The sequence below is a fragment of the Macaca nemestrina genome, chromosome 1 (assembly GCF_043159975.1).
Source record: "Macaca nemestrina isolate mMacNem1 chromosome 1, mMacNem.hap1, whole genome shotgun sequence".
In the NCBI taxonomy this organism is placed as follows: domain Eukaryota; kingdom Metazoa; phylum Chordata; class Mammalia; order Primates; family Cercopithecidae; genus Macaca; species Macaca nemestrina.
In genome coordinates this window covers 32,424,897-32,451,664 of record NC_092125.1, presented here as the reverse complement: position 1 = coordinate 32,451,664, position 26,768 = coordinate 32,424,897, and the positions used below count along the sequence as shown (strand labels likewise).

At 37.1% G+C, this 26,768-nt stretch overlaps 1 protein-coding gene across 13 annotated transcripts in view; it reads right to left on the bottom strand.

Moving 5' to 3' along the window:
• LOC105484451 (RAB GTPase activating protein 1 like) overlaps positions 1 to 26,768 on the bottom strand; it is a 796,528-nt gene that overhangs the window by 354,360 nt on the left and 415,400 nt on the right. For all 13 annotated transcript variants that reach the window (XR_011607830.1, XM_071069699.1, XM_071069690.1 and 10 more), the window contains one exon: positions 7,925 to 8,038. Coding sequence is in view for 12 of the 13 variants with exons in the window: in XM_071069699.1 (XP_070925800.1) it covers positions 7,925 to 8,038 (114 nt within the window). In the remaining variant the exon portion in view is untranslated. The remainder of the gene's footprint in view (positions 1 to 7,924; positions 8,039 to 26,768) is intronic.

The following is a 26,768-nucleotide window of genomic DNA, read 5'->3' as shown; positions in this document are numbered from 1 at the left end:
GAGAAATGCAAATCAAAATCACAATGAGACATCATCTCACACCAGTTAGAATGGCAATCATTAAAAAGTCAGGAAACAACAGAGGCTGGAGAGGATGTGGAGAAATAGGAACGCTTTTACACTGTTGGTGAGAGTGTAAATTAGTTTGACCATTGTGGAAGACAGTGTGGCGATTCCTCAGGGATCTAGAACTAGAAATATCATTTGACCCAGCCATCCCATTACTGGGTATATACCCAAAGGATTATAAATCATTCTACTATAAAGACACATGCACATGTATGTTTATTGCAGCACTATTCATAATAGTAAATACTTGGAACCAACCCAAATGCCCATCAATAATAGACTGGATAAAGAAAATGTGGTACCATATACACCATGGAATACTATGCAGCCATAAAAAAGAATAAGTTTGTGTTCTTTGCAGGGACATGGATGAAGGTGGAAACCATCATTCTCAGCAAACCAAACACTGCATGTTCTCACTCATAAGTGGGAGTTGAACAATAAGAACATATGGACATAGGGAGGGGAACATCACACGCCGAGGCCTGTCGGGGGGCGGGGGGCTAGGGGAGGGAGAGCATTAGGAGAAATACCTAACATAGATGACAGGTTGATCGGGTGCAGCAAACCACCATGGCACATGTATACTTACATAATAAACCTGCATGCTCTGCACACGTATCCCAGAACATAAAGTATAATTAAAAATATATATAATACATAGTCCAAATTTTAAAAAATATTTTTAAAATAAATTTTGCTGTGTATACTTGTGGTTTACAACATGTTATGGGATACATATTTATTGTAAAATGGTTACTACAGTGAAGCAGAGTAACATACCTATCATCTCACGTACTTTTCTTTTTGTTTGTGTAACAAAAGCATCTAAAATCTTCTTATTTAACAAAAATCCCTAATACAATACAATTTTATTAACTATAGTGCTCATGTTATACATTTGATCTCCAGATTTGTTTTATTCTATAAATCACTGTTGGTAGAGTGGGTAGGACTACCTTTATAAGGGAGATGGGCAACTTAGATTTGGACAGATGGGAAGGAGGAGTAGGGCAATTTAGATTCACATTATTTCTAGGAAGAAAGGATGAAGGGTTCTGATTAAAGAAGAGGCTTTAAAGGTGCAGGAAGAGGAGTCTTCAGTTATAAAAATATTGTCAACTACACAACAATTAGTAACCAGCAGATACATCCCCATACTTCTGTAACATAAAATAATCCATTTAAGAATAACTACAAGTTTTTGTCTAGGACATTTAAGCCAGTTGAATCTAGTATAGAAATAGATTTCAAATATGAAAAAAAAAATCATAATTCAGGAGGTACCATAAACAGCATTTTATTTGAAGGTTCCCTGTGTTTTGTCTTCGCAGGTTAGTTTTTTTTTTCTTTCCTATTTTAGATAGTAATCTTACTTTCCTTTTCCTCCTCAAAGAGTAATGTTTTTTAAAAAGAGTGACTATAATCAAACCCCCTTAGGCTTCACACCAATCCCTTTATTCTAAGTTTATACATTTTTATCATCCTCATAATCCCACCCTTTCTCTTCTGTATCCTAGTAATAGTGTGATGGCTTCAATTAGCCTTTTAATTGAAAGACTACAGGCTTCACAGAAACTACAAAGCTATTTCAAGGAAAGCTCTTATGGGACTAAGACCATGAAGAAATTTAAACCTCTCTTCAGGCACTCTGAAGAGCATTATAAATCACTCATTCTCTTCCCAGGACTCTAGCTTCACAAACCCTGACCTTTTCATTGTTACAGTCTCTGAAGAAAAATTTTAAAATCACATTGTATCGTCTCAGTTGAGCTGTGATTCATAAAGTCTATCCTACTAATACATAAATTAAAAGGACCAAAAAAAAACCAAACAAAACCCCAAAATAACCCTTCTGTATAACTATAATGACAATAAATGATTTTGAAGTCTTGTGAGTAAAGGATAAGTATGAAGTTAGCCCCAAACATACGTACATACACACACACGCGCACACACACACCCCTGCCATATAAGTGAAACTTTTCAATTTTGGGTTGCTAAGATTTATTTATATGTGTGTGCATATATTTAGAGTTCTAAATAGATATAAACATAATTGTCCTTGGCAATAAAGCAGAATTGGACAATTCATCTAAAATAAACAATATGAAAAGATTTAAAGAAGAAAAAAACCTAAATCAAACTCTGACTCTAAGAGATTAATATTTATCAGTATGCAAATTTGGTACCTTCTTTATTCTAATGGAGTAACTGTGGGGATCAAATAACAATATGAAAAAAAAAATGCTTTCAAAACCACAGGGCTTTACAAATTTTTACTATTACTGTTATGATTATGTTGATCAACAGTAGGATGGTTCTCCAAGTCTTTCTTATAAGACCTGAAAGAATTCATTGTTCCCTAAGGAAGTTAATTTGCTTTGAGAATATGCTGCTGTTCCTAAGTGTCTGTTAAAACCACTTAATTCACTGCTCATTAGAATGTGCTGGCAAAGCAGGTGGTCCCAGGGGTTCAAAGGATTCTTTGGAAGCCCATATTTGGATCTGCATTAGAAGGTTGCCATAATTCAAAGCGGCTTACTAGGAAATCAAGGAAGAGATAGGAGACACACAGAGAATAGAAAAATATGCTTGATTCTCCAAGGACTTCCTGATTCCTCAAAAGCACTGCTCCAAACTAAATCCTTTTGGATCCATCTGATCCAAGAGCACCTATCATCCCACAATAAAGGGCTCTTACTCTGGAGCCCATCCGATTCCAAAGACATGAGTGGAAGGAGCTCCACAGAAGTAGGAGGAGCACCCAGTCAGGGCTATGTAAAGAATAGGGGCTGGGCGGCTGGGTACAGTGGCTCACGCCTGTAATCCCAGCATATTGGGAGACCGTGGCGGGCGAATTGCTTGAGTTCAGGGATTCAAGAGCAGCCTGGTTGACATAGTGAAACCTGTCTCTACTAAAAAGACCAAAATTAGCCCGGAGTGGTGGTGCGTGCCTGTAATCCCAGCTACTTGGAAGGCTGAGGTGGGAGGATTGCTTGAGCCTGGGAGGCTGAAGTTGCAATTAGCCAAGATGGCACCACTGCACTCCAGCCTGGGCAACAGAGCAAGACTCTGTCAAAAAAAAAAAAGGAAGGAAGGAAGGAAGGAAGGAAGGCAGGCAGGCAGGCAGGCAGGCAGGCATAGTGGACTATAATTTGTTCAGTAAATGCTGACATTCAAACTAGGGCTCATTCAGACACATCAAGAAAGAGTTGAATTAAAAGTAGTCAAATGGCTAGAAAATTGTATTGAAAATAATATCAACTAAGTGAAAAATAATTCATCCTCATAATCACAAATATCCCCTATGTCTAGAAAACAATATAAATAATGTATGATTACATGTCATTTTAAGAGTCAGTGATTGTTTGCATTCTTCGAAATTATGCAGCAGATAACTCATCATTAGTATCAAAACAATACTTTAAATGCTCTAGTTTTTATAATAAATACAATCTTTTTTGATAAAAATATTTGGTAAAATAAGGGTTAAGTTTATTTTGTCCTCCTATAAACCATTATGCTATCAAATTATTAATCCAGATAAACAAAAGTATTGATCTCTCTATAATATATTCAATCTCTCCCATTAATAGCAGTATCCTCTTTTTTCAGAGAGCATTTACACCAAACAAAAAATGAGAAAAAGTAATATGCACAAATTAAATTGTACACCAAATATCACTTCCAATTCTATTGTTGTGAATAATATTTTAGCTGATTACTATGACTAACTGGTCTTAGGTCTTACAAAGAGATGTATCTCTAAAAGGAAACCACTAAATGCACTCCATTTGACGGGACAAACCAAACACTGTAACAGAAGGCCAGGTAAAATCTTCAGGTTTAAGGAGAAGACCCTTTTATATCTTTAGTATTGAGAGAGCTAATAACTGACACAGGATTTAACTGCTAAATTCTGCATTCATTTATGTGTTATATGTCAGGAAAAAAAAATTTAAACAACACTGAGAATCATAGAAAATTGGAACCGGAACAATCTTATCAGACACCACACCCTTACAAGTTTCCCTTATTCTTAGATCTACTGAGTGAAAGAATCAAAACCAGAACCAGATTTCCTGATGCCCAGTGCTTTAAACTGTACCAACCTGTCTCCCAGCTTACAGCAGATTTTTATATCACATGTTAAATAATAAAAATGCGAAATATATTTGGGGTGGTAATATATTCTTCCCTGTCTTATGGACATTCTTTTAAAATATATTATTGACCTAACCAATAGGAAAAACAGGGAGAGAAACAAGGAAGAACCAAATTTGCAGAAACTTTCATTTGTAGAAATCTATTAATTTGCAAACCTTTTCATCTGCAGAAACCTATGAATTCTACTAATACTTTCAGCTCAACTTCCCTCACATAAATTTATGACAACAGAAGAAGCTTTGAACCATTTTGATTTCCTCCTACTCTGAAAAAGATATTAAGAGGCAAAACTGGAATTGACAGGGCCATTAAAACATGACAGTGAATTTTTAACAGTCTTCCCTTTAACATGGCAGTTCAAATCATTTCTCCTTTCACCAAAGCCACAGAAAACTTCTCAACTACAAAGTCAGATTGTTGTATCCTTGAAAACAGAGTTGATTTCTAAACTTACTGTCACTGAAATTCTCTTAATTTCTGCTCAATTTAAGAGCATAGTATATTATATCCCTAGTGTACGCTCTACTGATGAAGAATTGTCAAAAATAAACGAGGTAATATATGTGAAAGTACTCTGCAAATGTAAAATTATTTTAACATATAGAAAACACTGTATTTTTTTTTAAAGGCCTATGATTTTGTTGCTGATGTGAAGAAGACGCAGCTTTCTTAGTGGTTAATCATTAGATGCATTTCCTTTAAAATCAGGAGAAAGATAAGGTATCTGCTATGATAGCTTTATTTGAACACTATACTAAAGGTGTGGTCAGTGCAATAAGACAAGAGACAAATAGAAAAAGAATAAGGATTGGTAAAGGAAAAGTAAAACTGTCCTTATTTACATATAGCAAAGCAGCTGAGATAAGATCAAGGTGTTATTAATGTTTATTGAATTCTGCACGGGGTGTCCAGAATTGAAACTCAAAGGTGGATTGCTGAGTGTGAGGTTTAATGCTAGTTATTATTCTAGAACCAATGGTTCTGGAAACAATGTTGGAACAGTTAGACTACACAGTTAGGCTACCTTTAAGCCTCAGACTACCTTTAAATGGTGAGACTAGCTTTAAGCCTTAAAGGTTATACATAGGCAGCTTTTGGGAATATGGGATGGGGGTCATAAAATAAAAGACTGTGGTTCAAATTGGATACAAAAAACAAAGAAGAGTGGATGCAGAACCTTGAGAATAATGCTCCATTCTAAATTACTCATAAGTATGCTATGCTAAATTACTCATAGGTATGCTATCGTATTTCTGAGCTGTCATCGAACTTAAGGTTTCCTGGCATGAGCACTGGATTACTAAATAATAGTAAATCAAGAGGGGAAGGAACCAGGTCAGTCACAAACCAAGTGGTCTACAGGGTAGGATGTATACATCTCTGCTCACATCCATTATCAAAGACTTTTGTGAAATTATTTTTATGTATATACAGCTCAGTACAGTATTAAAATCCTTAAAAACTTTTATTACTTTTATTTAATACTATGTCTAATGTAATTTTGTTTTCTACACCTTCACAAAATTTAGTGTGATTTAAGCTACTTGTCGATAATAAAGTATCTCAGATCTACATTTTACAATATTCTTCATTCAGAAAGAGTTTTAAAATGGTTTAGTCATGTTGTAAAACACATACTGATAATCTAAAATGGCCACATGAGCTCTGCAAATGTACTGATGAATATTTTCGAATGAATTCAAGGTTGCATTATTGTTTGCAACACCAAAGCAAAGTGTATCAACTATTTAAAAGTGCCCATCATTCAACTTTTATTTTTGTGTTTAGAAATGTTTCAGATTATTTCCCCTCTAAATATTACATAACAAAGCAAACACTATTTTTACTACAATGGAGCAAAATTTTAAGTCAGAAGTTGCAAGCACATTAGAACCATCTGTTTTAGCTTTATGAAGAAAGTATCTAGTATCAATCACAGGAAAGCTGAGGGAAAAGTTATTGACTGGCTGAAAATATACTATATGCTGGGGAAAAAAATGTTCCATATGCCATAAAATAGACCCTCCTAAATAAACCTGGAAATGATATAAATTTTCCTAACCTCTTTACACAAGCCAGTAATCAGTTTGCAGAATTTCAAATTAGTAGAAAAAATTTTTAAATAATTACTTTCGTCCTTCACAGGCATATAATGAACATACAACTTTTTTTGTGGCATCCAATGGTCTTTGGTACTTTTCAAAGTAGATGCTACATCGTTTTCCAAAGATCAGTATACTCTCAGATTATAAGTTACATATTTCTAGCTCTGAATGACACATTCATATAAAAATAGATTTCTGATCAGCATATATTTACAAGCCTCCAAAATGGTTAGATCAAAAAGTATGAGAGAGAGAAAAAGCAAGGAAAAAAGAGACAGGAGTGGGACGAGGCCAAAACCACCAACATGCAAGGACTTTAATGAAAGCTGTGCCATTTGCAGAATTAAACATTAATCCTACTTGGTTAGAATATGTAGGCGAGTGCTTTTATAAGTGTTCTTTTTAAAAAACAATAAATATAAAATGAAATAGATTTGTGAATATACTTTTGACTACCTACTGGCTAATATTTTCTACTCATTACAAAGGCTAAATTGGATTATTCAGGAACTGATAACCTAACTTACAAACTAGCCATGATGTTTGCCTTTCTCTCCATACTATTACCAAATTTTTGTGCAGTTCATTATTCATTAATCATCTCTTTAGAATGGTAGATATGAACAATGTGAGTATACCCACCACACTTCATTCTGCATTTCTGATAAAATTAGTAACTTGATGGCTATTCTATACTGACAGAGACAGAATCTTCTGTATCCAAGCAGAGGACATTTACTGAAAATCAGGAAACAGTTTTTTCCAGGCCTACTAATAATGAGGGAGAAAAAAGATTTCAAAATGGGATATAAAAACCATACAAAAATATATGATGTGATAGAACTCAGAATACATCAACAACATCCAATAACTTGCCAGTATTCAACAATAAGCACACTGATTCTTACGCTTGCCTGTTGTCAGAAAAATGGAGACAACTGCTGCATGATCTTGTCAGAAAGACAGAGTCATCTTTTTTTTTTTTTTTTTTTTTTTTTGAGACGGAGTCTCGCTCTGCCGCCCAGGCTGAAGTACAGTGGCCAGATCTCAGCTCACTGCAAGCTCCGCCTCCCGGGTTTACGCCATTCTCCTGCCTCAGCGTCCCGAGTAGCTGGGACTACAGGCGCCCGCCACCTCGCCCGGCTAGTTTTTTGTATTTTTAGTAGAGAGGAGGTTTCACCGTGTTAGCCAGGATGGTCTGGATCTCCTGACCTCGTGATCCGCCCGTCTCGGCCTCCCAAAGTGCTGGGATTACAGGCTTGAGCCACCGCGCCCGACCTCATCTGGGACTCTTTTGAGCGTTTACAACATAGCCTGAGAGGACCTTTTGTTCCTTTCCTGTTAGCAGGAGAGCCAAACGGAGGCTATGCTGTACCTCCTCCCTCATAATGAGGCATGAAACATGCAACCAAAAAGTCACCTTCTGGGATCAGTACTGAGGATCTCATAGCGTGTGTGCAAAGCAGAAAACATGGCATAGTGCAAATAAGAAATGAAGACAGAGTAAAAAAATCCTTAAATGGGTTTCTAAAATACAGCTCTGTAAAATAATTTAGAAAAAGTGATGTAGAGGGTCCTACCTTGCAGATCTTATAGAGCGATTCCTGACCATCTCCTCCAGTATCTTTAAAGTAATCATGTGCGGGAAATGTACGATGAATATCTCGAGTAATAACACTCTCCTGGGCTGAGTCCTAAAAAAGAAAAAAAACCAGACCTAGTTATTAATTTTTTTTTCCAGTTATGGTAAAAAACTAAAACAGCAAACAAGTAAACAACAGAAAAACATAAAAACTTTCCTTCTATCCCAGACCCATAGTCCTATACCCAAGATAACTGCTACCAATAGCTCCTTTGTATCTTTTCACCCATCCGTCTACATATATTTGTGTGTGTATGTATGTTTATATGGGGAGAAGGGGCAGGGATGGCAGGAAGTTGTATACATACATCTCCATAGAAGCAAACTAGACTGTTTCTTTCACTTAATGGGATAACATAGAGTGTTCCTTATCAAGACATGTACATATAGTTTATTCTCTGTAGGAGCAGTTACTTTTTAAAAATAAGGTATATCTAGATATAGATATATCATAATTTACTTAACATTTTCCTATTAGTGACCATATTCTTTGCTTCATTTATATAACAAACAATATCATAAGGAATATTTTATACATATGTCTTATGCACATGTTCAAGGAAAAATTCATTGAGGTTTAATTGCAAAGTCAAAAGTTACATGCATTTCCAATTTTGATGAATGTAATTTATAATTTTCATTTAAATTTCATTCCAATACATACTTCAAACAATAGTAGAGTGTGCCTAATACCACAGATTATCTAATTTTTAAATCTGATAATCTGATAAGTAAAAATTCAGACCATGGTCATTTAAAAAGTAAAAATACTATCAATCTTTCCTAGGTTAATTACCCAACAAACTGATTCCACAAAACAGGAAGCTACAGGCTACTATATTAAGATGATCTCTTTTTTTTTTTTGAAGTAGAGTCTCACACTGTTGCCCTGGCTGGAGTGCAATGGTGCGATTTTGGCTCACTGCAACCTCTGCCTCCTGGGTTCAAGTGATTCTCCTGCTTCAGCTTCCCAAGTAGCTGGGATTACAGGCGCCCACCACCATGCCCAGCTATTTTTTTTTTTTTTTTTTGCATTTTTAGTAGAGATGGGGTTTCACCATGTTGGAACAGGCTGGTCTCGAGCTCCTGACCTCATGATTTGCCCACCTCGGCCTCCCAAAGTGCTGGGATTACAGGCGTGAAGGATGATATCTTCTTTAAAGATAAGCCTAGATATTTGTTGAAGACAAATTTAGAAACCAAAATCCCAAATTGAGTCAAATTCTAAGCCTTATAAAAATGATTAAACATTCTCTTGATTTTACTTTATTCCTGGAAATGTTTATCTTTTTAATGTCAAGAAAATAGTATGGGACTACTTTTAGCCACGCTGATGGTGAAAGTATTTTGTACAATTCACATCAGACTACTTATTGCAAATTAAAAGAATTGCTTAATGTCTTATTTCCATAAAGATTTGAAGAAATCTTCTCTTCAGTCTCAAGAAAGAAAAAAAGTTTAATATATGTTATTTTAATGAATGCCATTTCTTTTTCTCTTTATAGCTGTGAAATATACAAGAAGGGGGTGGTTGATTAGCTCTAAGGTAAGCCATTACCTTTTCTTGCTGCCTTCATTTCAGTTGCTATTTCATGCTGGGTGGTAATTAGATCTCATATACAGAAAGAGAGGAAGCAAACCGAAAACTTCCAAATTTGCTAGCAAACAAATTTGCTTACAGATCGATCCAGAGGAAATTCTAATGGCTTACAAGAATGAAATGCTAAACGTGAATTAAAATAGAGCCTTAAAAAATCACCATAACTTAAGCAAAAGGATACAGAGAAAATTTACATTTGCCAAGGTAAATGTAGTTTCTAATGATAAAGAAAACTGCAGGGAGGGGTGAGGGTATAGAAAAAGGTAAATATAAAGGTATTGTATAAAGGGATATATTATGAAACATTTGTTTTATCTTGTCTAGAGTCTTGAGTACAAAAATCTGGTAACCAGGCAGACCAAAGTTTTCACTGCCAGGTTTTATCCAACAGAAGAGCCCTCTTCCCATAAGTTAATAGTTTCCACTTATAAACTACCTGAAAGATGAGGAATGAAAATGTTACTACTGCCATTGCTGAACTATTTCAGTGTACTGGGAACCATATGTGCCCACTGGCCCGCAGGATAACTCTTTTGTACTTTTCAGGACATTAAGAGAGATAAATCATTGGACTGTATTCCCTAGAAACTGATTATGCATTTAGCATTATGTTGTGTTTAAATGGCTCCAACAGTCTGATTCAGGGAAAGAAAAATTGGTAGGAAAAAAAAATCTAGACGGTAAATTTGCATAATACTGAGAATTTTTTTTCTATGCACACTTGACCTTCCATATTTAAGAAATAAAGGACAAAATCAAATGAAAATAAAATCACCTTGTCCTTAATAAAATTTCCCGGCCAGGTACGGTGGCTCACGCCTATAATCCCAGCACTTTGGTAGGCTGAGGCGGGCGGATTGCCTGAGCTCAGGACTTCGAGACCAGCTTGGCAACATGGTGAAACCCAGTCTCTACTAAAAAATACAAAAAATATCCCAGCATGGCAGCACATGCCTGTAATCCCAGCTACTCAGGAGGCTGAGGCAGGAGAATCACTTGAACCTGGGAGGTGGAGGTTGCAGTGAGCCGAGATCGGATCACATGCCACTGGGTGACAGAGTGAGACTCTATCTCAAAAAAAAATAATAATAATTAAAATAAAATTTCCCTTCCTAGGATTACTTTTAAATGTTTAATACATATGTGTTCCTAGAGTTTTCTTTCTATATAGTGCTCTCATTTGGCTAAGGGAATAATTTCTAGAACTTCACTTTATAGACTAAATAAGGTATGTTGCTACATTATTCACTGATCCATCTCATATAAGTGAAGGTCAGTAGATTATAACAGAGTCTCATAAACAGCCCAATAGGAATGAAATTGTGCACTGAACTTGTGAAAAATCAAAAGAAAATACTTATGTTTTTGAAGCAAAAGCTAATGTCAACCCACCTTCCAATTACCCATAACAGTTGAGAGTAGGAACAGTTTATATTTCAGGAATGCACATTTAATCATCCAAATTCACTCACTCACTCATTCAACAAATATTTGAGTCAAGAAAGTTACAAAACCTAACATTCTTCAAAAGGAAAACAAAACAATTTTTCTCTTCAATATTAATTCCTTTCTTTTTAGACTTATTCTGGTTGTAATGGTCAATTTTTACAAGAAATATAATGAAGAAAGAGGAAGGACAAAAAGAAGCTCAATAATTCATCATCTAAATATCTGGAGCTAAGGGCTTTCTTGTGACATTTTATTTTTATACGGCTAAAAACATTTTATAGCACAACCAAAACTGATATAAATTCATTTTCTGAGAAGATTCCCATATATGCAGGGGCTCCCTAAGTCCCGCCAGTTTTCTCCAGAATGAGAAGAGGGAACAAGTCATTCCTTTAGGGGCAGCCACTTCACCAATATCTGGATGCATAAATTGCTCCAGAACTTACTTCTCAGCAGGTGTATCTCCCATTTTGCACCTCAAATACAATATTTTAATGGCCATGAAGCCAGATAAACTCATTGATTCTATTTCCACTTTCCTCATTTAATTCCTATAGGATCTCAGACAAGTTACTTAATCTTGCTAAACTTCAGTTTCCTCATCTGTAAAACGGGATGATAATATCAAATGCATAATGTTATTTAAAACAACATTATTTAGAATGTATGTGAAGTACTTAGCATATTGCCTAGTATAAACTGAGTACTTGTTAAATAAATAAAATTATTAATTAACAAGAAATATTTTTCCCATTTCCATAAGAATCATTATTCAACTGTTTAAAATTTTTGGTGAATATACATTTTAGACATCCTTCTGTATTTGTATACCTAAATAAACAACTCTTTTCTGTTACATTATGATTATGAAACCAATTCCTTTAGAGATTTACAACACAATGGATTCATGCACACACACTCAGTTTAATTTCCAATCATGTATTTTATGTGTCCTAAATTACCCTTTTTTCTATGAATCTATTCATAAAAGCAACAGTGAACAACTATTCAGATAAAGTACTGCTTTTATCAACTAATACACACTCTGGCCCCAGCTTTGCATATAACCCACACAATAAAGATGTACACAAATATGTCCAGAAGGATAGGAAGGACAGGGTACAGTAGAACCTAAATTTGCCAGAGCAATCACCATTTCCACCATTACTTTAGAATTTAGCTTCTAAAGATAAAAAAAAGTTGAAGTCATGTATGGAAAGGACAAAAACCACTATCACAACTATATACCTCCCTTCTGGACCATCACCACCAAGAATGTAACTCATATGCAAAGTCCTTGAGAGCATCCTTTCTCCTGCCTTAGTCAGGATGGTCCATAAACAAAAGCTGACTCAGATCACAAAGTAGAAAGATACTTGTAATAAAGTCTGAAAAATTGAGTTTTATCTCCCATACCCCACGCCCTTGACATTATCATCACAGAGAAACTAAATCTGCCTTTCAAGGATTATCTTTAATTTCCAAACCATTAGGTAGTAAGAATAAACTTATTCTCAAAAAAAGACATTGATCTCTACTGGATAAAATCATAGTCCAGCAGAGAATACAATTCAGCTTGCTGAAGATCAGCCTAAAACCAACTCTATGAGATGTAAGCAGCTTGCTTAACTTTTGATCAATTTAAAGTAGGTTCAATTTAGTGCCTGTTATCAAGAGTATTACATGAACTGTTCTCCCAGTATAACTTATATACACTGACATGTTTGCAATTCTCTTAACTCTTATTCAAAGAGAATCATCACTTACTTGCTCATTGTGAGAAAGAAATGAATGCAGCATTGAAGTGTCAACAAGCATTAGGAGGACAGCTTTGTATGACCACAGCCTATTATTTTTTATGAACCCATTTCTGGGCTGTCAACAACTAGAAAGGCATTTTAGTGAGGAAGACTGTTTTCAAACGTAACCTTAGCAGCGGCAGAGTGTAAAAGTAATATTCTGTCAAATGAACACTTTGTACCTTGATTTGCCATTATTTAAAAAATTGTGATGGCATCTTTTTTATTAATCCCTATTGTCAAATCCAAAGTGTAAACTGTATTTTCACTTTACATCTACCATAAAATCATTTCAACTTTATAAGTATTATACCATACCAATCTGTGAGTGCCATTAAACATGACAATATAGACTGTTCCTAGCACAATCAGTAGGCAGATAAATAATTCAAAGCGGAAAAACTCTTTGACCTCAGACTTTGCCTTCTATTCTTACTCCACAGGGAGCCTCCTTTAGTTCTATGTTGGATGGTAAAACATCACAAACTGGTCTGCTAACATGTTCCTGAAAGCAGATGGGTTTGCAGTGGTCGGTCTGATTTATTCATCTTGATGTGTGCCAAAAATCCAAAGAGGCAGAGATGAAAAGAGAAAATATAAAAGTGTATTCTAGTTTCAAACATGCTACTAAAATCATGAACTGAAACAACAACACAAAAGGGCTGGGTCATTGCCAGCCTTTGTTCCTTGAATATGGGGTGGGGGGAGTCTTAAGTGTGGTAATACAGAAGAAAAGGAAAAAAACCTCAATAAAATCATATTGTGAACGCACTGCTTCCCAGTCACTGCACAGAAACGCTGCCAAACACTTCAGAATCAAAGCCTGACACAAAGGCCAAAAATATAAGCCATATTCTAGCTTCAGGTTGAAATAAACCTCTCCAGGAAAAGAAGCTACAATGAGAACTAAAGGGAGGCGGGTAGAGAGGAGAGGAGGAAGCATATTTCAAGAGCAGTCAATATTCATGATGTGTACTTTGTTCTTGAAGGAAGTGCTGGGATTCCAGGGGAAAATATTTGACTACAACAAAGCATTCTTTCAAGACTCTAAGACTAGGAAGAACTGAGGCCTATGGGCATAGCCTGAATTTCCCATAGATCTTAAGTAATCTAGGTCAGAGTTCCAGATTACTTTCTGACAAAAATGTGGGGTTACTTTTAGACTCCAGATACACCTACCCAATACTCCTGTGGTCATATTTGGATATGCCTTCGTTCTCAGGGTTGCTGACTGCTCATTGTTCCAACTGGGGAACTTGACATTCTTGGAATTCATATCAACAGGCAATAATGAAACCTGCAACTCCTTTTAGGATAAAGCACAATAGCTGAACTCCAGGCTGTTATTTTCCAAAGTTATAAATATTTCTCATTTTGCATTATCTTTAAAATTGTGATTTTTATCAAAACAGCTCTTTGAACTCTTTTGAAATACATGCAAATTTTAAGAAAGAGCTCCATATTCATTATCCACTATATAAAAATCATATTCTTTTACTTCTCTGAAAAACTTTTAAGGAATGCCTCGATAAAACTAGGGTTTGATGAACATACCTATTTTAACCTAATTATTACAGTTTATAATTTTATAACTTTGACCATGTGTGCACCCATATATGGTCAAAGTTAATAATTGTTTTGATAAGCTGAATAATTTTTAGTAATTTTAGAAAACATTCTACCACTTCCAGCTGGGTGCGGTGGCTCACACATGCAATCCCAGCACTTTGGGAGGCCAACGTGGGCGGATCACGAGGTCAGGAAATCGAGACCATCCTGGCTAACATGGTGAATCCCCGTCTCTACTAAAAATACAAAATAATAATAATAATAATTAGCCGGGCGTGTTGGCAGGCTACTGTAGTCCCAGCTACTCAGGAGGCTGAGGCAGGAGAATGGCGTGAACCTGGGAGGCAGAGCTTGCAGTGAGCCGAGATCACACCACTGTACTCCAGCCTGGGCAAGAGAGCAAGACTCTGTATCAAAAAAAAAAAAAAAAATTCTACCACTTCCTCAATCACTTTAGATGCTTCTCTTTGAAATTCCTCAAGCTGAATTACATTTTCTTAAATTGAATAATACAAAAAGCGACTGTAAGGCCACGTGCATTGGCTCAGGGCTGTAATCCCAGCACTTTGGTAGGCTGAGATGGGTGGATAACTTGAGCCCAGGAGGCTGAGGTTCCAGTGATCTGAGATCATGCCACTGCACTCCAGCCTGGGCAACAGAGCAAGGCCCAGTCTCAAAACAAACAAACACACACACACACACACACACCCCTCACCCCACAAAAAGTGAACGTATATAAAAATTCAGCTTTCTGTTTCCTGAATAGTACAAACTTATTCATGTATTCAACAAATACTTTTCTTAGCACTTACTAAGAATCAGACACTATTCTAGATGTAGAAGATGTAATCGTTAGCAAGAATAAGTCTCTGACCCTATGGAGCCTATAATCTGGTAGTAGGGAAGAAAGACATTAAGCATATAATGTTGATTGGTTAGTAAAAAGTAATATAAAAATAAAGCAAGATAGGCTGGGCATGGTGGCTCATGCCTGTAATCTGAGCACTTTGGGAGGCCGAGGTGGGTAGATAATAAGATCAGGAGCTGAAGACCAGCCTGGCCAAGATGGTGAAATCCTGTCTCTACTAAAAAAAACCACAAAAATTAGCCAGGTGTGGTGGGAGGCTCCTGTAATCCCAACTACTCAGGAGGCTGAGGCAGGAGAATTGCTTACACTCAGCGGGGCGGAGGTAGTAGTGAGCCAAGACTGTACCAGTGCACTTAAGCCTGGGTGACAGAGTAAGACTCCGTCTCAAAAAAAAAAAAAGGCAAGATAAAGAGATAGTGAAGAAAGGGCTGTAGGGTGGTTTTGCCTCTCTGAGTGAGATTATTTAGAGAAAGAATATTACAGTCAGAAGGGAAAGCAATGTGCAAGGCCTTGAAGTGGGAGTGGAATGGCAAAATACTTCTCTTGACATTTTCCAGCATTTTTCTGACCTGTATGTTTCCAGTGTCTTCAATGAATTGTCAAAAATGATTCCAATATTTTTCTGGATTAACTTACCTCAGAAATTTGTAAGTATAATTCACATCATTTTTACAAGATGATTTAATTCATATATTTGAATAACATACTCCTATTTGCACGTCTATATGAAAACTTACCACTGAATATTTATTTAACATTTGTTATGTGCAAGACATTGTGATAGGATTTAGGGGCTCAAAAAAACACAGGGCATAGTCCATTATTTCCTTAAACTGCAAAAGGTTTATGATCAACTTGTAAAGACAAGATATAGGTATAAATATTGATGGAAAGAAATATATGCTAACAGCCAAAAAAATTATACGGTCAATGTTAGCTATGGGAAATCTGTAAAGAATGTCTGCAAAAGTGGTCAAGTGGTGAAAGTCGCCTTCCACAGGAGATGGGGCCTGGGCTGGGCTCAACAAAGCCTACAGATCATGAATGAATATATTAACAGTAAATGTGTGAACAAACCCTCCAAAGCAGGAAAGCACTTGGCATGCCCAATAGATGTGACTCTAACTGACTGCAGAAGGGAATTCATAAAAGGACAAGTTGAGAGAGATCCAGAATATAGAAAGGTGATCTTCAATGAAAACACTTTAACTTAATCCTGTGGACAATATGGAGCCATTTTATCTGTCATAGTCTGTGTAGTCTCAGTTTTGTAAGCCATTGGTTCCAGTTTGGTTTCATCTGCTTTTACTATCCGAATGACATGGTGTGTAGTGAAAAATTAACCTTACTCAAAGAGAAGTTTGGCCTTTGCCATTGGTTAGTAATAGGTGACGTCTAGTCCATGGACTATCATGCCTGATCGGGGCGGTCTTTGCTTGCATGGGGGCCTTGGCCACTGAATAGTCTAACAATGTTATTTATGACTAAGGTTTCGGACCATGCCATTCAAGTTTTACCTACAGAGAGGCTGGAGAATAGAGGTCAGCCACATAGGTAATATGTGAGTGAGCCTCAATAAAAACTCTGGGCAACAAGGCTTGGGTGAGCTTCCCTAGCTGGCAATACTCCAGGTGTATTATCAAACACTGATGCCAGAAAAGTAACATCCATTACTCATGGGGAGAGGACAAAGGAAGCTCTGTATTTGGTACTTCTCCTGGACTCAGCCCTTTGTGTTTCTTCCCTTGGCTGGCTTTAATCTCTATTCTGTAGTTGTAACACACTGTAACTATGAGTATAACAGCTTTCTGTCAGCTTCCATGAGCACATCTAATGAATTATGAACTTAAGGGTAGTTTTGATAACTCCCTGAATTTACAACTGGTGTCACAAGTGAGGGCAGTGTGAATTGTGATCTCCCTAACTTTCAGTTAGTTAGACTCTCACAAATTGGCCATCAACAAATTTGAATCTCACTATGGTATTCTCACCAGTAAATTTTCTCTATTTAGATATATATGTATCATTGTTTGCCTTTTCCTCTGTCATTAACAAAATATTATTCATAATAAAATAGTTCCTCAAGACCGTGTTAATTTTGAAAACTTTTTAAAAATAACCTTTAATTTAGAACTTCCAAAGCTAAATATATTAGAACCACTGTTGACCATTTTACCACTTGTTCACTGAGGCTGTGAAAAAATTTGTATCTGGGGGGGCGGAGCAAGATGGCCAAATAGGAACAGCTCCAGTCTCCAACTCCCAGCGCGAGCGACACAGAAGACCGGTGATTTCTGCATTTTCAACTGAGGTACTGGGTTCATCTCACAGGGGAGTGCCGGACGATCGGTGCTGGTCAGCTGCTGCAGCCCGACCAGCGAGAGCTGAAGCAGGGCGAGGCATCGCCTCACCTGGGAAGCGCAAGGGGGAAGGGAATCCCTTTTCCTAGCCAGGGGAACTGAGACACACAACACCTGGAAAATCGGGTAACTCCCACCCCAATACTGCGCTTTAAGCAAACAGGCACACCAGGAGATCATATCCCACACCTGGCCGGGAGGGTCCCACACCCACGGAGCCTCCCTCATTGCTAGCACAGCAGTCTGTGATCTACCAGCAAGGTAGCAGCGAGGCTGGGGGAGGGGCGCCCGCCATCGCTGAGGCTTAAGTAGGTAAACAAAGCTGCTGGGAAGCTCGAACTGGGTGGAGCTCACAGCAGCTCAAGGAAACCTGCCTGTCTCTGTAGACTCCACCTCTGGGGACAGGGCAATAACAAACACAGCCGAAACCTCTGCAGACGCAAACGACTCTGTCTGACAGCTTTGAAGAGAGCAGTGGATCTCCCAACACGGAGGTTGAGATCTGAGAAGGGACAGACTCCCTGCTCAAGTGGGTCCCTGACCCCTGAGTAGCCTAACTGGGAGACATCCCCCACTAGGGGCAGTCTGACACCCCACACCTCACAGGGTGGAGTACACCCCTGAGAGGAAGCTTCCAAAGCAAGAATCAGACAGGTACACTCGCTGTTCAGAAATATTCTATCTTCTGCAGCCTCTGCTGCTGATACCCAGGCAAACAGGGTCTGGAGTGGACCTCAAGCAATCTCCAACAGACCTACAGCTGAGGGTCCTGACTGTTAGAAGGAAAACTATCAAACAGAAAGGACACCTACACCAAAACCCCATCAGTACATCACCATCATCAAGACCAGAGGCAGATAAAACCACAAAGATGGGGAAAAAGCAGGGCAGAAAAGCTGGAAATTCAAAAACTAAGAGCGCATCTCCCCCGGCAAAGGAGCGCAGCTCATCGCCAGCAATGGATCAAAGCTGGACAGAGAATGACTTTGACGAGATGAGAGAAGAAGGCTTCAGTCCATCAAATTTCTCAGAGCTAAAGGAGGAATTACGTACCCAGCGCAAAGAAACTAAAAATCTTGAAAAAAAAAGTGGAAGAATTGATGGCTAGAGTAATTAATGCAGAGAAGGTCATAAACGAAATGAAAGAGATGAAAACCATGACACGAGAAATATGTGACAAATGCACAAGCTTCGGTAACCGACTCGATCAACTGGAAGAAAGAGTATCTGCGATTGAGGATCAAATGAATGAAATGAAGCGAGAAGAGAAACCAAAAGAAAAAAGAAGAAAAAGAAGTGAACAAAGCCTGCAAGAAGTATGGGATTATGTAAAAAGACCAAATCTACGTCTGATTGGGGTGCCTGAAAGTGAGGGGGAAAATGGAACCAAGTTGGAAAACACTCTTCAGGATATCATCCAGGAGAACTTCCCCAACCTAGTAGGGCAGGCCAACATTCAAATCCAGGAAATAAAGAGAACGCCACAAAGATACTCCTCGAGAAGAGCAACTCCAAGACACATAATTGCCAGATTCACCTAAGTTGAAATCAAGGAAAAAATCTTAAGGGCAGCCAGAGAGAAAGGTCGGGTTACCCACAAAGGGAAGCCCATCAGACTAACAGCAGATCTCTCAGCAGAAACTCTCCAAGCCAGAAGAGAGTGGGGGCCAATATTCAACATTCTTAAAGAAAAGAATTTTCAACCCAGAATTTCATATCCAGCCAAACTAAGTTTCATAAGTGAAGGAGAAATAAAATCCTTTACAGATAAGCAAATGCTTAGAGATTTTGTCACCACTAGGCCTGCCTTACAAGAGACCCTGAAGGAAGCACTAAACATGGAAAGGAACAACCGGTACCAGCCATTGCAAAAACATGCCAAAATGTAAAGACCATCGAGGCTAGGAAGAAACTGCATCAACTAACGAGCAAAATAACCAGTTAATATCATAATGGCAGGATCAAGTTCACACATAACAATCTTAACCTTAAATGTAAATGGACTAAATGCTCCAATTAAAAGACACAGACTGGCAAACTGGATAAAGAGTCAAGACCCATCAGTCTGCTGTATTCAGGAGACCCATCTCACACACAGAGACATACATAGGCTCAAAATAAAGGGATGGAGGAAGATTTACCAAGCAAATGGAGAACAAAAAAAAACGGGGGTTGCAATACTAGTCTCTGATAAAACAGACTTTAAACCATCAAAGATCAAAAGAGACAAAGAAGGCCATTACATAATGGTAAAGGGATCAATTCAACAGGAAGAGCTAACTATCCTAAATATATATGCACCCAATACAGGAGCACCCAGATTCATCAAGCAAGTCCTTAGAGACTTACAAAGAGACTTACAAAGGACCTCTTCAAGGAGAACTACAAACCACTGCTCAGTGAAATAAAAGAGGACACAAACAAATGGAAGAACATACCATGCTCATGGATAGGAAGAACCAATATCGTGAAAATGGCCATACTGCCTAAGGTAATTTATAGATTCAATGCCATCCCCATCAAGCTACCAATGAGTTTCTTCACAGAATTGGAAAAAACTGCTTTAAAGTTCATATGGAACCAAAAAAGAGCCCGCATCTCCAAGACAATCCTAAGTCAAAAGAACAAAGCTGGAGGCATCACGCTACCTGACTTCAAACTATACTACAAGGCTACAGTAACCAAAACAGCATGGTACTGGTACCAAAACAGAGATATAGACCAATGGAACAGAACAGAGTCCTCAGAAATAATACCACACATCTACAGCCATCTGATCTTTGACAAACCTGAGAGGAACAAGAAATGGGGAAAGGATTCCCTATTTAATAAATGGTGCTGGGAAAATTGGCTAGCCATAAGTAGAAAGCTGAAACTGGATCCTTTCCTTACTCCTTATACGAAAATTAATTCAAGATGGATTAGAGACTTAAATGTTAGACCTAATACCATAAAAATCCTAGAGGAAAACCTAGGTAGTACCATTCAGGACATAGGCATGGGCAAAGACTTCATGTCTAAAACACCAAAAGCAACGGCAGCAAAAGCCAAAATTGACAAATGGGATCTCATTAAACTAAAGAGCTTCTGCACAGCAAAAGAAACTACCATCAGAGTGAACAGGCAACCTACAGAATGGGAGAAAATTTTTGCAATCTACTCATCTGACAAAGGGCTAATATCCAGAACCTACAAAGAACTCAAACAAATTTACAAGAAAAAAACAAACAACCCCATCAAAAAGTGGGCAAAGGATATGAACAGACATTTCTCAAAAGAAGACATTCATACAGCCAACAGACACATGAAAAAATGCTTATCATCACTGGCCATCAGAGAAATGCAAATCAAAACCACAATGAGATACCATCTCACACCAGTTAGAATGGCGATCATTAAAAAGTCAGGAAACAACAGGTGCTGGAGAGGATGTGGAGAAATAGGAACACTTTTACACTGTTGGTGGGATTGTAAACTAGTTCAACCATTATGGAAAACAGTATGGCGATTCCTCAAGGATCTAGAACTAGATGTACCATATGACCCAGCCATCCCATTACTGGGTATATACCCAAAGGTTTATAAATTATGCTGCTATAAAGACACATGCACATGTATGTTTATTGCAGCACTATTCACAATAGCAAAGACTTGGAATCAACCCAAATGTCCATCAGTGACAGATTGGATTAAGAAAATGTGGCACATATACACCATGGAATACTATGCAGCCATCAAAAAGGATGAGTTTGTGTCCTTTGTGGGGACATGGATGCAGCTGGAAACCATCATTCTTAGCAAACTATCACAAGAACAGAAAACCAAACACCACATGTTCTCACTCATAGGTGGGAACTGAACAATGAGATCACTTGGACTCAGGAAGGGGAACATCACACACAGGGGCCTATCATGGGGAGGGGGGAGGGGGGAGGGATTGCATTGGGAGTTATACCTGATGTAAATGACGAGTTGATGGGTGCAGCACACCAACATGGCACAAGTATACATATGTAACAAACCTGCACGTTATGCACATGTACCCTACAACTTAAAGTATAATAATAATAAATAAATTTTTAAAAAATCTGTATCTAATCAGTGAAAGGAAGAATACTAAGTGAAAAGTTGATCACATAACTATTAAAATGATCTTGGAATTCCTTTTCATAAAGTATCACCTGAAACTTCAAAGAAGAGTGAGTGCATTCCAGTCTCTATCCATTTCAAAAAAATTGAATAATAACTACATACCTACCAAAATTTCGGCAATGTATATATTTTTAAAATCCTTCAGGATCAACAGTTTTTCTATTTTGGGATACAGATTTTGAAAAAGACAATTAATTTTTATACCAGTTCAGGTTATATAATTGCCATTTTGTTCCTTTTTTATAACAGCACGTTTCTATTAACATAAGGCTTTAGTCACCTAAAAGTAGAAGATGCATGGATCACAACAACATCAATACAAAAGAACAGGAATGCCTAAGAACAGAAGGATTTGTTCCCGAGAGACTATAATAGTTCTAGTTCTCAATTATAAAGGTCACTTCAGTAAATTAAATATCCTCATTCCATCTAGTAACTGTATGATGGGGCATTTTTTGTCTTACAAAGCCTGGTTAATATTACAACTTTCTTTTCTGATACTCTACTTTCTTCATTTTTCTCTATTTGAGAGGGTCAGTTGCTGTTTCTGCTACAGATTTGGTGATTATACTTCCTTCAGAAGTAGGCAATATATTCTGGAGATAGGGCAAAGTTGAAACTTGATTAATCCCTTTTAGAATAAAGCCAAATCATAAGTAGCAGTCTAGAGATTTTTCTTCTACATTTTTTCTCTCTATATCGGTTCCGAAACGAGGATTACCATTCTAAGAATTAAAAGACTCAGGTAAATATACGTCCTAGCTCCTGGACACAGTATATTCCTTTTTAGTTTCTTTGCTGGCTCCTTCTCTGCTTACTTTCTGTCTTCTGCTTTGCTTACTCTCCACACTTTCAAGGGAAGTCTTACCCATTTCTGTGACTTCAACTATCATTTATTTTCTCTCTCCTGGATCTTTATTAAAGTAGGGGTCATATCTTATGGATTATTAGAATCACCTGAGATGCTTTTTCAGAACATAGTACCTCCAGGCAGTTTGTATTTTTAACAAGCATCTATGTAGCCACCAGCAAAAGGCCACAAACTGTTACTTGAGAACTACTGGTCTAACAGAACTTCATTCCACATTTAAAACTGAAGTATAAAACTCAATTCAGAATTATCCACATAGTCAAGTATCCTTTTTATTCTCAACCGCAATAGAGTGAACTTCCACTCCCATCTCTGAGCTGACATACAAAGAATTATTGTGGAAGTCTTCTCTCCTTTTTCCTCACTTAATCAATTGGTCCTCTGGGCTTTCACTCTATTTTAATTAACTAGTGTCCATGTATGAATACCCCCACTTGATTGCCACCTCTAGGTCGACCATGATCAATTCTTATTTGTTTCCCTGGTGCCTGAGACTTTAGTAGGCACTAGGCAAATGAGTACTGAATAAATCAGAATTAGGGAAGCAGGTGGGGTAACCATCTATTCCTCAAGATGGAAACAGGCTCAAGTTTTTAAATTTTTGCTTTGAAATTTAAGTTCTCCCCCAACATCATTTTGTCAACAGGAGTAGCAAAAGGTAATAATTTGTGCCATAACCAAAGAAAATGACAAGGATTCATAGACTTCCAAACCAAAATTTCACAGCAAAATGCATACCAGAATGTCATTTCTAATATCAAAGATAATATACAAAAATAATTTTACATATTATATAAACTATGGACAAAACAAAATGGATCTCCATCTTAAAATAGAAATGTAAAATCCTACTATTATTTGATTCATCCAAAATAATTTTTAAAAAACTGTTTGAGGTTTGCTCATTGAGTTTTACTTCATTTTATATGAAAAGAAGTAAAAAAGATAAAGATACATTCAATCCCTGCATTATTTTAAAATCGGTCTTATTAAAATGACAGATGAATTACATAATGTGTATGAAACACTGTTAGAAGCAAATTATAATAGTTTTTTTCTTAAATCTCAGGTATCTGTCTTAGTTTACATGTTAACTTTTTCACAGATAAATAGCTTGAAGCAGTAGATTGATATCAAGGTTAGGTAAGGATCAGAAAATTCCCATTCAGTGTACCTCTGGATTATAGTGCGTAATAGGCTCAGGTTCTTTGCTGTTCTTAATACCATATGAGACAGAAACAGTTTATGGTTAAGGTCCTTCTCGCTTTTAAAATTCCCTTCTACCACTTTAATCAATATACATATTTGCTTTTGATCTGTATGCCATGAGGAATAACGATTTTTATGTAACGTTTTCCTAAGTGACTCTCATGCAGCTAAGAGAACATTTTTAAAGTCTGAATTTGTAATAAAAAGAAAGAAAATCCAACTGCTGTTAAAATTAAGAAACTGTAAAAGTAACTTCACTTATTCCTTAAGTATTAAGTTGCCATTTGTGGAAGGTATTTTGACTTGATTCAGTGGCTATAGGGCTAAAAGAAGGTTTCTTTCCAGGAATTTGTCTGGCCTTGCCTTTTTATTTAGACCCAGTTCTACAAATAAAAATTTTTTCATTTTCACAAAGTTTTAAGTGGTTGCTAACAAATTACATATACAAGACTGTTCTTACTTTGCATAGTGATTAGTTATAAGTGTTAAGGTAATTAGGCATAAATGTTAAGTAGTTCACAATAAGAAAATATTATTAGTGTTAAATTCAGTATGAGTGTTAATGTTAAGTAGTTCACAATATGAAAATATTATGAAAAATAGATATTATTCAATATATTGTCTAAGCAGACAAACCAACCATTGTTTGGGCCAGCTAGACCTTGTGTGCTTTTTGGCACTACCATCTATTAATAGGTCAGGATATTATCACTTTATGCCTAAACTATTTCAAATAATCAATTCCCTAAACTTTCTGCCCTTCGATCAGTCTACACAGTACCTTTAAATTAATCTACCTGAAGCACTATTTTGTTCCCATATACCATTCAAATCCATCTATAATATTGACCCGTTACCCTCAAATAGAAAAAAAAGAATTATTCCATTCTATCTGAATCACATTCCATTCTGCAAAGTTGTGCTTTTCTTTAAGCTTCAAGGCTTTTGTGTAATTTCCTCTGCCTGAATGATCCTACATCCCACATGTTCCCCTACTGAAATCCTGCTCATCTATATAGGCTCGTCAGATTCCTTCCATAGTGCTTTCATAATGATTCCAGGTAAAAACACCTTTTTCCCTTATGTTACTATAATACCAAGTTGTATACACTTATATAACATGTACTCACATATTGCCTTGGGCTAAGACATATCTTACTTCCACTAACTGAAAGATAAGCTCCTGGCCACTATAGGCAGCACCTTATAGTAACACATCTAGTACCCTAAATGTAATAGGGGCTGAACAAATATTTGTTGAATAATTATTATTACAAATGATCCATATGATAGAAAGAAGAAAATGGTGAACCAAGGCAGAAAGGCAGAGGATGAAGAAAAAGGTCATATCACTGCTTAAGTGGAAGGTGAGTCGTGCCTCACACTGCGGCACATATGAAAGCTAGGATGGGGCAAATTTTTCTTTGTTGGGCACTCACATCTGCCCTGTGAAATGCTTTGAGCTGTCTACCTAGGAAGAGAGTTTATAAAATCCATTATAAGGCAGAATGTTATCCAATGGAACTACTGCCATAATCAATGCCATGATTCACGACATTTTTACCCACGTGAAACAAATGATCTCATTGTTCAAAATCACACCTTCCTAAGGGTTGCTTGAAGGTAACTCTGGAGCAAGTCATCACATTGTAGTTCTCAATACTATCTTCCTGATGTGTAGGAAAGAAGAACCAAAGAAGTTTTTGCATAGGTTTATAAAACACACATTTTGCTTAAATCTTTATTCAACTCAGCCTCAGCTAAAATGCTTTATGAAGAGGATGTTATGCTCCAATTATCCAAGTAGCCACTAGAAATAGCTCTCTTCCAAGTTAGTATTTCCTGCTAATCATGGCTGTGATATTGTATTCAAGATCATAATGTAAGTGATACAGCCCTGAAATAAAACTGGAGTAGTGTAAACCAGATAATTTTTCACAAATGCAGCAAATATGAGAGCCACAGAGAGCACAAAGGAGTGGTGGCTGATTTTGAGTCTTTAGACAACAAAGATGCAGCATTGTGATCCTGAGTATCAGCCCAGAGGACACCTCTGCTTTTGCCACCAAAGGAATGTCTGTAACCCAACAGTTAGGGAGAGATGGAGATGAGATTGGGCTAAGTGGGGCAAAAGAGTGGTCTGGCCCTACCCTCTGAGAGCAGGTATTGCAACACCACAGGACCACTGCCCATAGAGAATGAAGGAAACTTTGGCAAAGTGATGGGGGGAAAAGATGACATAAGTTGGGGGCACAATATTTCATAAAAAGAATTCTTAACTTGTTAGCTCTTTGTTTGTATTTTACTAAAGGATTTCAGTAGGGCAACTACAAGAATTAATGCCCCTATGAAGAAAATTTAGGGGTGGCAGTTAAAATATAAAATGCCCAGTTAAAACACATGGAATTTAATACTGCATTGAACATACTGATATTAAAAATTAGTCGTTAATTATCTGAAACCAAAATGTAAGTGGGTGTTCTGTATTTTTATTTGCTACATATGGCAGTCCTACCCAGACTACTAATATCATAGTGTTGGGAAAAGCAGCTCCCCAGTATCTGCAAAAATGGTTTTATTCTTGATTAAACAAGTTTTAATATTTATGTATGAAAGTTACCATATTTGACATAAACTAGTCACATTTTACTTCACAAGCTAGCTATGTTACATTTATTTAATTAAGATGCAAAAATACTAGTTAAAAGCTACAGATACTGCTATGAATAGAATCAGAAAAATCTGATCTCAGCTATAAAAGACTGAGAGGAAAATGAGGACTTTGAGATAACAACAGACAGACATCATCATTAATGAGAATACCAAGCCTGTGAGGCACAGAAAAACTGAATTTTGGCCTGGAAAACAAGATCAAATTAAGATATACCAGACTGGTCTGAGGTCT